Source organism: Anopheles moucheti, chromosome 2, assembly GCF_943734755.1.
Source record: "Anopheles moucheti chromosome 2, idAnoMoucSN_F20_07, whole genome shotgun sequence".
NCBI classification, from domain to species: domain Eukaryota; kingdom Metazoa; phylum Arthropoda; class Insecta; order Diptera; family Culicidae; genus Anopheles; species Anopheles moucheti.
Window position 1 is genome coordinate 78903076 of NC_069140.1, and position 15931 is coordinate 78919006.

Below are 15931 nucleotides of genomic sequence, written 5' to 3' on the forward strand. Positions count from 1 at the left end.
GTACACTACTGGGTTTGCCAAACGGTTGCTTCCAGCGTTGCTGTTCAACCAACGAACATTAGTTACATTGTGCGCCAAAAACTACACTCTCCACTGCTCTCCATGGTTACACGATACATACAGTCGCCCGATCACGGTGGCATGGAGCGCGTTGAAGTGTTGTTGCAAAATGTGGAACAGAATGGAGTCGGAGTTCGTCGGAAGTAACGCATGAGAACGGGACGCCGGCCTACCCCCGGTGGATGAATGTGTGTTGTCGGGTGAATTTATGACTTATGCTCGGTGCCAAGTGCGTCACCGAACCGGAAACGATGGTACGTTTGGTACGTGGTGAAACCCGGTTGAAAGTATGCCATTTTTTACCATACGGCCATGATGAGCCCATGGTCATGGTGCGCAGGGGTTTTGCGAGTACTTCGGTTTTCTTCGCGGCATTCTTTTGCCGTGTGCCTTCCACAAATGGCACAATACAGGGACAGAATTGTCGGGTTGAGTACGTGAAGCCATGAAGATGAATTGATTGGACCGGCTTATCAATTAGAGGCTGTACTGTAGTAGCGTTTGCAATGCGGTTAGGACGTAGGACAATTGTGATGATGTACTGTGCAACATTAATTTTTAAATCTTGAAGATGTATGCTGTACTATGTGGTAGCTTAAGATATACAATTTGTTTTTCAATTCGAAAAATGATGCAATCATGGCTTTTTGCATACTGTTGTAAGATAGACCTAATTAAATAAAAAACGCCTAAATGTAGTCTACCTTCCAAACATTAGCGTATTTTGTCCCTCCCCTTTCGAAACTTTGTATGAGCAAACTTATGATTAAGCGTTTTGAGAACTTTTGATTTAATGAAACAAGAATAACTTCAGAATTCTCAATGATTTTTTGAAATCTTCAAAGTTGTATTACACATCTAATGACATTCACTATGTTTCAGCCTAAAGTTATGCAATGTGAATTACTCTAGTTTAGGTACTTGGGCCTGATCAACGAAGTAGGCCGAAGAAGTTTCATTTGTATTAGTTTAGTACGTAAGGATATTGTTACAAATTAGGAATAGAACTCTCTTCCATTTCAAACGCCAAGCAAGTATTTAAGTAAGGTAGGCTCTTCCATTTCAAACGCCAAGCAAATATTTAAGTAAGGCAAGTAGTTAAGTAAGTAGTACCTAAATTCACCGCTGAGAAATATCACAAACACACTATGACAGTTTACCCTTTTCTTGCAAGTTAAACTCATTCTTCGACTAGTCGAGGAAATGCGGAGGAAGGTATCAACATATCACCGTATCTCATATTTCTCTGAAATAATGTAGTTTGCATACTTTATTCGTTTATGTTGAGGGAGGAACTCGCGTTACTTGATCTTTCATCAGTAGTCAATACTGTTCCAAAGGAGGTCATGCAAGTTCTTACTTCAATCTAATAAAGGAAATAGATTGCACCAGGCAACCTTCCGTGAACTTCTCCGTTCAAGGAAATGTTCTCCATCAAGCATATTCATCAGCAAATAGAGCAGCTAACAACTTTATGTCTATGCATACTCGAATGACGTATAGTAGTTAGGTGAAAGGTGAACACTCAGTGTTGTTACTGATATGAACTAGCGCAATCTACAAATATTTTTTCCATAAGCATAAATCCACTATTTAAGACCCCCATTAATACTCTGTTGAGAAGGAGCATCAGTGTCATTATCTAATTATTATTTGTGCCTGTCACTGCCTTTGCTGTTACTGTGGATGATTTAATAAAGGTTGGATTGTCCGAAATCATTTAAATAAAAGGAACTGTCGGTGAGCATCACTATGAACACATTGTTATTAGATTTGTGTCATTTTTATAGCCCAGTTAGTAGCTTACGGCTCAAAAGCAGGCTTTAGATGTGATCAAACGAGTAGATTAATTAGATAACCACCTTGATTTGAAGTATACCGCTGCGATTAAACATATAAAATGGTATGATTATAGAAAAATGTGCTGCTATATATCTCTTGAACATTGATTGTATTTTCTAATTGCAAATATTTGCATGGATCAGATCCGATCTATGTGTATGCGTAAATCGTGTGAAAGAATAAATGGTTTCAATTTACTTCTGAATTTTAAACATAAAGTTCAGTTGGCAATTAATTAATACGATGAAGAGATGTACAGGCAGCTTATCGAGATACTATGCTACCCGCTATAATCGGCGAGAAATTCGCATACAAGCAATCCCCGCGATACGCGGTTCCTCTTATGCGCGGATTCGAAGATACGCGGTTTTTAGAAATTTGACAGCTGAGTTAGTTTGGAGCACAAACTCTAAACGAAAAGGATTCGGTGAATAAATTAAATTCAGAGCAGCAAGCCGACTCTGTGATTTTGAAGTATAAACGAAAATGGCCCCAGGATACGACTTACACGGAAATTTACCGGGTTATACCGGTCCGCCATAATAACATATCTAAGGGACTGCCTGTATATCAAAATTCCGCGTACAGTCATTTCCCGAGTTACGCGACACTCGAAAAAACGCAAATGTGAAAATTTTCACAGTCCGTGGAATTTTGTATGTGGAATAAAACTTTTTATTCGTCAAATTTAAAATTTTCCAACAATACTTCACATTATGAACAATAATGTTGGCAAAAAACTACTCTAGTTGAAAAAATAAACGTAAAAATATCAATTATGAATGTGTTTCCTAACGTTAAAAAAAAAGAAATCGATCCCTGAATACTAAATATAAATGATATTTTAGGGAATTCGAGTTACGTGAGCTTTTCTGGCACGCATTATTCGCGTAGCTTGGGAAAAGACTGTGTAGCATACACAGTGATATAACGTTTATACTTCAAAGTTATAAAGTGGATCTTCTTTCTTTCCTTGTTATACAATTTTTTCAGCCGACTTTTGCTACTGATTTACTGTTCTAAATGTTTTGCTATAAAAATAAATTAAACAAACTGTCCGTGTAGCTCCGAATCCGTTTATAAAAGGACACGATTATCTGTAGAGTTAGCTGAATTCTTGGAAGATGGACATTGAACTAGTTGTGCATTAATGTCGATTCATTGTTTAGTTTATATATTATTGAAGATTGTAACACAGTTTGTATAATGCCGGTCTGCAAATTCTACTTTTAAAAGATTTTGTTAAAGATTTTTAGAGAATAGAACTTCAATGTAAAGTGAAGTTCATGTATCCGATACACTCTTAGTAAATCATAATTATACAAGAGTGTAATAAAACAACACATACATTTTACACCCCTATCCAACGCAGACCGATGTAAATGTAAATGAAGTATCTTGAAAATCGATTAACCCAAACAAAGTCCGTATGCGTGCTGTAAAACCTATAAATATCCATCGGCCAGATATTTATTTTCCCCGAAACGGGTGAAAAATAAAACAGCAAGTACCACCCCAATTTGGCCACCGGCCAAGCTTGGAAGGTACCGAAATCACTGCACTGACCCGTATCCCGTGCAATTTTCTGCTCATTTCAGCCCCCCCTCCGGCCCAAGTCGGGGCCCCGTTAACACGAAGGCAAACACAGAGGTTCGGGAATAGTTTATCTGGTGCCGGTTACTTACACTTGACTTGCAGGGTGATATTAATCATCGCCGACCCTTGGGAGTTGGTGGCTTCGCACGTGTACACGCCGGCATCCGAGCGCTTCAGCTTGGTAATGTTAAGGATCGGTCCTTCCGAGACGATTCTCGGTACACCTGGTGATTTTTGGGGTGAGCCATAATGGGGATTGGGGAAGGGTTTTGTTTTTAAAAGGTGGGGCAGCGGGGGCCATTCGGGAAAGGGAAATGGAGAGAGAGAGAGGGAGAAAAACGAACAGATTTAGTATTAATCGAGCAGATTATCTTAATGGACCTGCGGTCACGTTTGGTGTGCTGCATGAGAGATTGAAGGGTCGAATAAATCCAAACTACTGGAGTGAACTTCGGCATGGCAATGGACGTGGCAGTACAGTCAGCGCGATGCATGTGAACGACATCCGATGAGGCCAGCATAATGTTGTGAGATTGAGGTTAACCGGGCAGGGCAGCGAATGGGGAACCTACCGGACGATGCTATCCGCTGTCCATCCTTGGTCCAGGTGTAGGCGATGGACGGGGGATTACCGGTCGCGACCAGGGCAACGGCCAGCGGCTCTCCTTCCACCCCGCTGACGGTCGTTTCGTCCGGCGGCGAGAACTGGGGCTCATCTGCAAGTACAAGCAGAGCGCACCGAAATGCGCACCGTTACACACATCGCTCCCGGGGGTTGAGTTCGGTTGGGCCGTGATCGAATGGATTCGGCAATTGGATTTCGCAACCCGGAGCGTTTGGCGCACTAGCGAGGAACACACTTACACAGCACCGGCAAATTGACAGCCACATTGACGCTACGCTGCAGCATCTCGTTCGTGCTTTGGCAGGTGTACACGTGGCCATCCATATCCTGCGTGATGTTCAGCTTCAGCTCGAGCGAAGACACGGTGCCGCCCCACAGACCGGGCTTCGAGGAGTTGTTCGTACCTGCCAGCACCGGGAACATACGGAAGCCGTGACGTTCGATTCCATTACAGCCATGAGGATGAATTTTCATATGGGACGAAAGAAGAGACAGGTGGGTGGGATTAGGTTGTTGTAGGAGCACACACACACACACAAAATGGACAACCGGCAGAACGAACGTCTACATGTGAACGCGATGAGCGTGGCGGTGGTTGATGTACACGCCCTCGGGACGATGACTGGAAATGAGTTCCGTAAATTCTTGTCAAATTCCATTATCATCACCATATCAACGGTGTTTGCGCTGTGCGTGGGATGAAGCTGTTGGTTTGCGGGTTTTTGGCTTAGCTTTTCGCGAGTGGGTGTAGGTGTATCTGTTGCTTTCCAGCAGCGTGGCACCTCTTAACATGCAAATCCCTCCCGCCAAAACAAAAAAACCCCGGATGTTGTTTGAAAGGATTCTTTGCGGCGCACGGTGCCTCTTGGTACGTCTCTTGGTGGTGTTTTACTTCTGGATGGAAAGTATTAATTTTCCTGTCGTTTGCGCTGTGCGTGGCGGATGATTACTGTTCATTCACGTCAATCAGAAGCGCGTAATCCATCTGTTTACGCCGACGATTGTTTAAAGGGCTTGATTTTGGGGGGCGCATTGATTAAAAAGTCATTTGTGCGGCGGCAAATCATAGCAAAGAGGGAAGGAGAACTTGATGTATGGGTGCGCAATGGACTAGAGAGAAATGAGATTCGCTTCTTGGCCATAACGACCTACTAGATCATTTCTCTGCCGCCATTTCTGGCTTACTAGATTTATGTTACTACGTAAAAGGATAGTCAGTTCTTGCTACGGATTGGTCCCGGGTGGGATTTTGATTCGGTCCGTTCGTGTGAAGACTGGTGCCAGTACCATCATGCTACCGGGACGTCCCGGTATATATTTTATAATATATTAATTAATGCTATTAATATTATTGGGAACACTACAACAGTGGAAAGTGACAATACAAAGAAAAAACAAAGACAAAGAATAGTGACATACAAGAGGAAAAAAAAACAGTATAAAACCGATCGCAGGATGTGCCTGCGATCTCTTTCTTTTTTAAACGACACGGGAAGAATAAAGACCAATTTTTTGGTACTCGTAACAACCGTGTCCGGTAAAAGAAGTCATTTTCATCAAATTCGTTAGCAAACCTTTAGTTTTCCAACAAATATTATTAATGAAACATGACACCCGATTAACACATATGAAATTTCAAGCATGGTTACTACATTGCTACAAATTACATTACTACAAACATTGAATTAGGAATGATGCGGAAAACGACTAAAATTTTGCAGAAAATTTTTTTTTTTACATGCCAAATGGAATAAAGTTAAAAATTTTGAAACTTTGTTTGAAAGTTTGTCTGAGAGATGCGTCATCCATTTTCAATGCCATCGTCTCAAAGGGGATGAAAAATTCTCATAATTAAAATGAATACCAACATTATTAGAATAAACTATAAATAAAGTTTAACGTATATACAAAGAGACCAAAATAATCGGATTATTTAAAAGACGTAGCCATAATGGTTGTCAGTAAAAGTGGAACTCTACTAATTGTTATACTTGTGGAGATTCGTGAAACAAGCTATTAATGACGGAAGAAGCCTTGAGTTGAGCAACTTTTGCTAGGGAATCCATTAATCGAGAAAAAATTGTGAAAAACTTGGTAGATGGAACCTTGTAAAGGTCAAGGTTCAATAAAAGGTTCCAACCGGCCTGTCAGAAACAAGTAGTCATACGTTAAAAAAACATGAGAACATGAAAACAGAGTTGATGAACCATCGAAGGATATAGGAATACAGGGTTGAAGAAGTCACTTTGCCTTTTGAATGAATCCTATGAAGTATTGTATGAAGTAAGTAAATCCTAGTGAAAAAGCTAACGCAATAGTCGCTAAAATCGTATCGAACAGGTGGATTTTTCATTTTTAACGGGAGGAAATACTTCATAGGATACGAAATGCATTTCAAGACCGGTAAAGTATGCTATTCAAAAGGCAGAGTGACTTGTTCAACTCTGTAAAGATAAATTTTTGAAATACAGGCAGTCCCCGAGATACGCGGTTCCTCTTATACGCGGATTCGGAGATACGCGGTTTTTGGAAATTTGACAGATTAGCTAGTTTATAGCATAAAATCTAAGCAAAAAGATGAAAATTGATTGAAAACACCTTTTTTCATCATATAAAATATTTCTTTCTGACTTATTTTAATGTATTCTTTCTATAAATCGCTTGATTCGCTGCATAAATTAAGTACAAAGAAGGAAGTCGACTCTGTGACTTTGAAGTATAAACAAAATTGCACCACTGGATTCAACTTACGCGGAAATTCGAATTACGCGGTTTTTCCCGGATTATAGCGGTCCGCTATAATAGCGTATCTCGGGGACTGCCTGTACACGTTAGAAATAAAGACAATATTGTGCTCTGTTCGCAAAATGTCTTTCTTTTCGATTTCGTTTCTAAATCAGAAATCTTCTTACATTGGTCGTTGAAGATTGTTTAAATTGTATTGATTATTGTCTAGGTTATTGCAAAAGTTATTAGAAAACCAAGATAATATGTTATTGTAAACGTTGAAGCAATGCATGAAGATATTGAGAAATTTACTGGACTTTTAATGATAGCTGGATAACTGGAGCGTTTTCATGATAAAGTACTTTAGTGACTTTAGTACTGGAAGTCCCGAAAGTCGAAAAGCATCTAATATTATTTAATATACAGAAAAATACAAAAAAACGTTTTAGAACTCTTTGCGATTTAAAATTATAAATATTCACTCAAAAAACCCCAAAACCAGCTAACAAACATAAACAGTTGATCATTTTCTAGCCATGCGGATTTGTGTTTGCGGCACTTTAAACATCTCAACACTTTGCTGTACAATCAGCTGGCATAGAGTGAAAAGCTTTAAATTGAAACACGAAACTTGTGATTTACAAAACAACCCGAAAATGAAACACATTCGATGGTGATTTCTTACTGCAGCACCGCATCAATTCACACGGTATTGGTTTTGTGAAATTTTACGCAATATCCCACCCGGTGTATGCAAAAACTGCCACATTATGATGCGCATCGCTGCGAGAAATGGCTTTCGCTACCGTGCCGTGAACGGTTGTCCCGGATTACATTCTAGCGTAGTGGCGCGTGTGTTTTGGGGGGGAAGCAACGATCTTACCTTCCAGTGTGGTTCCTTTGTGCCGCCAGGCTAACGTTGCCGGTGGATTGCTTGAGCTGGAGTCACATATCAGCGTCGCTTCGATACCGGGCCGCAGTTCCACCGGTTCCATCCGTATCTTGGCCGTCTCCGGTGCGACTGTGCGAATGGTTGAGGGTTTTAATAAAAAAAAACGATTGCAAAAGATAAACAACACCCAGTGAAAGTAAGAAGAGAAACGAAATAACACCCAAAGTAACCGTAGCAACCGTTCCGAACACTTGGAGCACTCGGGTGGCAAGCATTCCTGCCGGTACTTACAGTGCACGGTCAGAACTTTCGTCTCGAAGAGTGGAATCTCGGTGGCCGAATTGTGTGCTTCGCACCGATACTGAGCCTGATTGTCGGTTACGTTCGCCTTTATCGACAGCTCGGCAGAAACCGACTGGTCCGTCGTTTTGCTTATGGATTTGATCTGAAAGTAATGTCAAAAGTAAAAAAAAATAAGGTAGCATGTACGGGTGGAGGAAAGAAAAATACGCATTGAAAGAAGGAAAATCGATAATCGAGCTTTCCGTTGGGGAGAGTGGGGAGAGTTGTCTGAAAGTTCATAAAAATTCATGATGTTCACGAGTTGTGAGTTTACATACATCTTGCACTGGCAGTGCGTTGTGGGAATTTGTTCGAAAGGAATATCGATAAGAAAACTACACCCAGCGGCTGCCGATGGTATCTGGTGAACTTCCCTTTTTCTCTCCCTCCCCCCCAAACAAACTCGAGACGAGTTGTGAACTCGTGGGGTAAAAGTCCCACCCCGCACACACGCCCTGGTAAGCTCAATGAATTTTGAATTAGTTATGAACATATGAAATGATATTAATAAGAACCCGGCGATGTGAGTTGCAGCGAGCGCTACGACACGAAGGTGACATGCTAAAGTGTGGCGCAAACAGTGGTAACACGGCCGTTCCACTGACACGATGAGACAATCGTGTCAGAAACCCGGAGCGTACACGTGGTACAACGATGAAATGGAAACAGCGTGGTCCGCACACGCAAGCACGCAAGTTAGGAAGGGCAGCAGTACCATCAACTAACGCAGCTGACAGGCAGTCTGGTGTCAGCTTACATGGGTATTATCGTCGCATCATATGTGCGCTGCTGAGTGAAGTGAATGGAACATCCTGCAAAAAAAGAGGTGAACAAGCAGGATCGTTGATGTGATCTATAAGTTTTCTCCTACTTAGCGGGCGAATCTCGTTCACCTTCTCGGTGTGTGCTGTGCTGTTCAAACTTCACCAGGAAGGTGGTTGATACATTTTTAAAAAGGTTCAATTCCTTTACCAGCATTATGCATAGGTGGGTGAGACACTGTCGGTTAGTTCACCGAAGAGTTCTTTAATCAATTTAAAAAGTGTGCACTCGGTGTTTTCCGACTACTTTCCGTGTATGGAACATTTTATGGAACGAAAAGCAAAACGATATGGCTGTGTTTAAATTATGACACACCTTTACACACTTGTATCGAAGTTAAACAGTTTTTTTTTTTGCAAATCGAAAGTTATTCATTTAAATTGCTGCTTGAGTGTACATGGGGGCGATGTTGCGCCAAGTGAACGTTTGAGTTTACAACCCCTGAAAGTATGCAATCGAAAAGTGAAAAGTTCAATCCAGGTAGTCTGTGGGTATCTGGGACATCTTATAGTAGATAGTTAAAAAAACTTTCCATCCAGAAGTTGCCAACAACGTCGGAAGTTTTTAACCTCCGCTTATAGACATCAATGTAGATTGACAGAAGAAAAAATAGATTGCATACTTGTAGGCGTGTAGCTCAAGGATTTAATTATGCTGTCAGCCAACCATAGGGACAGCATTGCCGAGCGAGATTATGAAAAGCTCTTCACATTGTAGCATTGAATTCTGCAGAATATTAAAAGCAGAAATATTAGACACTGATTGTAGTACATCATGGCAATCATAAAAAATTAATTAATTGTATGATAATAGTCCAGGTATGAAAATAATCAGCTAAAAATCAGTTCGATTTAGTTCGGTAGTTTGACACAATATAAGCATAGTACACTTAGTGAACTCTGCATAAAATGTTTTATTAAATGGTTTTTAGTCTTTTAACTGTCAGCTTTGAATTTTTGCAATATTAGTGATAAAAATAATACATTTTTAGTCGATATTGTAATGCATAAATTGCACTGCGAGTAATAAGAAATTTAAGTTAAAAGATTGTCATAATCAAAAGGTAAAAGTAAAGTTTAGGAAAAAGTATACAAAATACATTAAAAATAAATTGTTCGTTTTAGCTTCGTCTTACGGAAAGCATAGTGCACTAGGAAGGTCAGTAAATGAAGTTGCTAATTTTAAAACGAAGGAAATACATGCATCCATCCGTGCAAATCCACTTTGCACCCAAATCTGTTCCCAACGGGCATAATGCGGCGCTTTGATGAACAATAAACTGTTCGGAGCGGAGAAGAAGAAGCAGCACAGAAAAAGCCCTCTCCCCTCCTCCTTCAACAAGTATGGAAGCAACGATGTGCTTAACCATTTCATTGTTCATCAGTGCTTTTGTGTATGCCACCGTTTGTTATACGGTGAGTATAAATCCTTAACGGTATTGGGTGGGTGAGATGCTTTTCGCCATTTTACGCCTTCATATCCACCATAAAAAGGGACACATTTTATTTTATTGGCATCGAGGGTTTTTTGTTCGTCTTCTTTCGGTGCTTGTGCGACCATAGGCCGTAGAAGTCAAGAAGTCACCCAAGCCGGACCGGACAAAGTTTGCAGTTAGCAAATTTAATACCATTCAATCACAGGCGGCCACCCGGCCCTGGCCTTCACACATCGGTTCGGGCATTAAATGGCATGGGGCGTTGGGAGGTTGTTGGGAGATTTATTTTTTTTGTCGCCCCTTCGTTGGCCAATGAAAGATAAGAAGGGTATCGGAAGGACACGGAGGAGGTCTCCAAGTTTTCGAGACTTGGTGCGTTCGAAAAGCCACTCATGGTACGATCGGTTGGGGATCTGCTAGTGTTTATCGATTATGAAGCGGGAGACAGATGGAAGACACACACAACACAGCATATAACAAGCCGTCCCTCGCTTCGCCCCGGGAGGGGGGGGGGGTGGGAGGAGAAAAAACAGGGAGACGGGTAAGTCGAGCGGATGAAAAGGATATCAAATTTTCGCTTTATCAATCACGGACAGAGAGGACGCGCCTCGTGTGTGTGTGTGTTTTCGAGGCAAATCTTCTCGAATGCCTCGTCACGCTACCGAAACGTCATAAAACCAGCTTTTCCGGAATTGGAACTGCTGCTTATGGCTGCAACAACGGCGACACGAAAAAAGCTCCACGAGCAAAACAAACTCCGCTAAGCTTTATTGGAGGGCGAAAAAAAGCACGGAAAACCTCAAACCCATCCCAAATGGGTGAAGCTTAAGAAGGAAGGAAGGAAACGGAAGGCTCACCAAAAAAACAAACCCCCTTTCGAAGCTGGCCGTACCACTCGTGTTGCCGCGTCCATCAGTGACTGTTGTTACGATACGCCTTTAAAGCCCATCAACACGCCCTCGTTGCACTGAAAGGCAATAATAACGAGATATTGTTTATTTTATTGTTATAAATATTTATGGATCAAATGATATAAATTAAAATTTAATGCCCCACGTCTTGCCCGCTTCGCCGGCCAACGCTTTGCCGGGGCGTGACGGTATGTTTCCAATTTCGGGACTGTTTCGCCCCGAACCTGATAGATGGGCCGGGCATTGAACGAATGGGAGGTTTGAAGAGCTTAGTCTTATCTTATTATCGACGGTTTTCATGACGCTTTTTGGGCAATATATATATATATATTTTGGCCGTGCGTCTTTGCCGCCCCGTGAACGTGCTCGCTTAGCTTGCTGGTGGTCTTTTGTTTGCAAAGCCCGGGGAGAGGTGGGGAAAAAAGCGGAACATGAAATCTCCTTACCACCCAGCTAAAACGTAAAGTATTCATATCGCTATGGGCAGGTTTTCGCGGGTGGTTTTCGGGTGCTCTGCTCGGTTGACTTCCTGCGAGGAACTCGCTTATCGCTTATCGATAGGACGCTGCTCACAACGGCGCCCCCCTAAGCCGTGCTCTCAACACGCTTGACTCTCCCGACCAAACCAGACCAGACTCGTCTCGGAAAGCTCGTGTGGAAAGGAAACCAAAATCCAATAAAATTTGTTCGCTCGGTACTGACCATCCGTGCTGGAGGTGCTTTTTTTTTGTTTGGCTGGAATGGCTGCCGTACGGCATGAAAGGCAATGGCGCTTAGTTCAAGCTGGAGTTTCAGAATTTTCCGCATCGTTCACGGACGACACGGTTCGTACGCTTCGATTGGCCATTCCTGTGGTTTGACGTTCCCGGGGCGTTTGACCACATGCTCGGCATTTTGTGTGCCGAGTGGCCACCAGCATTCGCTTCCCTCCCCCCGCAAGCGTCCATTCATCATCATTCCCACGGCCGCAAACGATTCCCTGCTGCCCCAGAGCATCGAAAAGGAATTCAATTTGAAGCGTTTATTATCGTGAATATTATTCTTGCGAGTGTGACTTTGATTGTTACCTACTGTGGGGGCGCATTGGCGAAAAAGGAGGGAATGGATGGAACCGACCGAGTCAGCACCGTCAGATTGCGAATGGTGACGCACCGAAGGAAGCGAAGAATGTTTTAGAAGATTTCTATAGCTTACCAACATTGGCCATTGGTCGTACGGGGCAAAACTCCTTCCTTCCTCGGGCATTGATTTATGGGAAAATATTTTAATAAACTTCGGTTCTTTTATGTTCGCCCCCCGTATGCACTTAAGCACCGTGGGAGAGGGTTAGGTTTGGGAGGAGGTGATGCTTTTTTGTTGTTGTTCCTATTCCATTCCACATCCCATTCTATCTAGAGACAAAGCATTCCGTTTTACTTTGCATTTAAATGCTTTCGTTGTATACGATCGACATTTTTCGCTTTCGATTTTCAATTTTGCAGCAATGAAACACATTGGAATGAACTAGTATGGTTGATGGGAAAGGTGAATTTTGGTTTCAATTGTGTTTCTTAGTAAGAAGAACATGATTTAATATGTATTTTTTTTAAATAGAATTTTTTGCATAACTTTGTAATATTAATCCAAATTAATCAATTGCACATATTGCAAGTTAATCAACGATATAAAAGGAAAGTTAAATATTGTTCGACGTTGGGTCTGAAAATGTTTAATAATATTTAAATATTAATTATTTTAAAACATTTGAACACTTTTGATTTATTAGGTGTAATTGTGAGTTTGAAGCGTTTTGATGCAGTATTGGATTAATCGTACAATTAGACGGTAACAATTGTCTCGGAGACTTTTTCTCCTGAGATTTCGATGAAATGCGATGAAAAGTCAATATATAAAAAATGGCTTCCCGTTATCATCGCGTCGTTTGTTCATAAACATAATAAACATATATAACCACAAGTCATTTCAAGTTGTGTCGTGAACAAGGTCTGTATAGGATAGAGGTCGAGTAATATAGAGCAATTTGACAAGTAGCCAAAAGTTCGTTACACGTGATTTGACGTTTGGACGCCCTTTTCCATTCAAATGTTTTGTGTGTAGTTGTGTTGATTAATCGGGATATAGTTAACAAGTAGGCTAGACGTAAGGAATCTTACACGGGCGACGAAATGTCAAATGAAATCCAAAATGGCGAACCTCTATCTTGGCTATTACTCGACCTCTATCCTACACAGACCTTGGTCGTGAAATAAGTATTTATTTTATCTATTATATTATTTTTTCCATCGCAGGATACCATCCTGCGGCATGATAATGATACCATCGCTGTAAGGATGATGATGGCAATGACAGCTGGATGGGTAATAATAATAAAATAAATTTATTTTTATTAGCTTTAACCCTCACTCTGTTTTAAATAAAAGAGAGCAACAAAACCCGGCTTGTAAGTAAACAAATATAAAGCTACAATGAGCGCAAAAATGTCTCGGACAAATGTAGCTTTTTTTTCAGAATTGAGCCACTTTTATTGAAAGTCTATTGAAAGTCTGCTGCAGGAGTCCATTATCTGAATCACATTATCCTGGGCTTTCTGGCGGACACATTAACGCCATCACTCCAATTCAAGTAGGGCCTTCCACACCATCTCTGTCCATGTGGACGAAATAAAAGTTCTTTACGGCTTGGGATAACCGGTCCGGTTGTAACATGATTAAAACATTAAAACCTGGCGAGTATAATTCGCCGTGCTAAACGTAACGCTTGTTAATGTAGCTCTGATTCCTCCGACTAAGAATTCTTTTTTCGAATGTGTCGAGAAAAAGTCCATGTCTGAGAGGCGTATATGAGTAATGGAACTATATATAGCCTCAGCTTGTAAAAATTGATTTCAGTATTTCAATTGAAAGCAATATAACTCAGAAATTGTAATTTTTCCGTTGTTTAGTTGGAAAATTGTGGAATTCAGAAAAAATATTTATTTTTTTATTTAAATTCCATTATGACGGCAATGCCGTATTTTTTGTCACAAGGCATTTCCTCCTTGCGATTTAGCTTATCCCGGGCATGCTCGGTTGTGATGGTAGTTGGTGTATTTCGATGTTGTTTGTCTATCGTTGTTGTATGTGATAGTCTGTTGTCCTATTGTTTTGTGTGATGGTATTGATCCGGGGCTATTGTTTTAATTCAGAAAAAATAAATATTTATATAACTATGACATACGGACATATGCACAAATAGACAAGACGAAGTTGCTTTCGGTAGGGAGTTGCTCAGTTTTCACCCCGTATGAATGAAAGGACAGCAGGTGAGTCAGTATAATTACGCGCTTTACGAGTTGTATTACGCAATTATCCCAGATGTTGATAGAGATGGAGTTGAAGTGTCCGCGTGTTAAAATGTGAACATAACCGTGCAAATAGACATGCAGCGATTTTTCTCAGTGAGACATTTCGCAATGCTATTCGATGAAATGCGATGATAAGTTCACATATAAAAAATGGCTTGTCGATGTAATTATTTGACAGCCTCAGTAGGCGCTGAATTGTCTCCAATGAGATATGGGTTTTTTGCAAGATTGAGCTACTTTGTGAAATTTTGCACTGAGAAAAATCGCTGCATGTCTATTTGCACGGTAAGATTGAAAGATGATGGTACTAAACCATGAACTTCTGATGCATATGGTTGTCATTTTGGTGCGGTTTAATCACGCAACTCCATTCGGCTACGGAATGAACACAGCACGAATCAAATCCTTTTTCCGTGTGTTAGTAGAATCGCTCTAATTGAATTTGAAACCATACAACATGAAAAAATCCACATCAAACTACAAAATTATAATCGGAGCTTAAGTAAAAAAAACCCAATCTATCATCTTTTGAGCTCAAAAATTATTTGAACAAGTTCGTTATGTTCGCTTGCAACGAATTATACGATGTGAATAATTGAAACCTGAATGTAATTCTGTACAGAACCATGTTGGTTGACAATATGTTCAACATTCCACTTCTGTTATCCGCACAGATAGCATCCATTCGATTAGCTCAATGTTTTTGGTTTTGTTTTTAGTAAAATGGCTGTTAAAAATTGTGATACGGTATGTTTTATCAGTTGATCCGCTTACCTTCTTATCATTTTTGTACCAAACCAGCGTTGCTAATGGATTGCCGCCCGACGAAATGCACATGAGCTTGTGCTTCGTACCCTCCGCCAAAATGGATCCTTCCGTGTAACCGGAGATGATCGGTGGTCCGGGAGGAACTGCGGGATGAAAGTGGGGAAAAACACAATCAGACATTGAAGGGTAGATGTTGTAAATAAATTCAGAAACATTTCTTTCGATTCGACCTCTCCAGTTAATTTAGTTTCGCTAGCTCGACGTGGGACTTGTTCAATTTCCTTCAAGAAAATCAACACACATGTGTCACCATGTTTCGGTGGCGTTATTTATGACGCTACAGTTCTGAAAGGAAATTGATCCTGTTTTATAACCTCAATTTCCCAAGCTATTTGTCACACCGCTCGATTGATGCCCGGTTTTGCCAGGGGAGGCCGTTCTCCGTTCGAAATGAGCTCTGTCAGCCATTTTGCTTGTTCCACAATGTTCTGTTAACATGCACAAACATCTCGAACAAACAAAACCCCGTTTACGCGAGTCTATTTTTACTCGGTTGAATTGCCCCCTG

At 41.0% G+C, this 15931-nt stretch overlaps 1 protein-coding gene across 1 annotated transcript in view; it reads right to left on the reverse strand.

Moving 5' to 3' along the window:
- LOC128299474 (nephrin-like) overlaps positions 1-15931 on the reverse strand; it is a 292126-nt gene that overhangs the window by 19771 nt on the left and 256424 nt on the right. The window contains exons 10-15 of the mRNA XM_053035456.1: positions 15370-15506; positions 8034-8187; positions 7734-7871; positions 4363-4527; positions 4071-4214; positions 3588-3722 (exon numbers count right to left, since the gene is read on the reverse strand). Of these exons, the coding sequence (XP_052891416.1) occupies positions 3588-3722; positions 4071-4214; positions 4363-4527; positions 7734-7871; positions 8034-8187; positions 15370-15506 (873 nt within the window). The remainder of the gene's footprint in view (positions 1-3587; positions 3723-4070; positions 4215-4362; positions 4528-7733; positions 7872-8033; positions 8188-15369; positions 15507-15931) is intronic.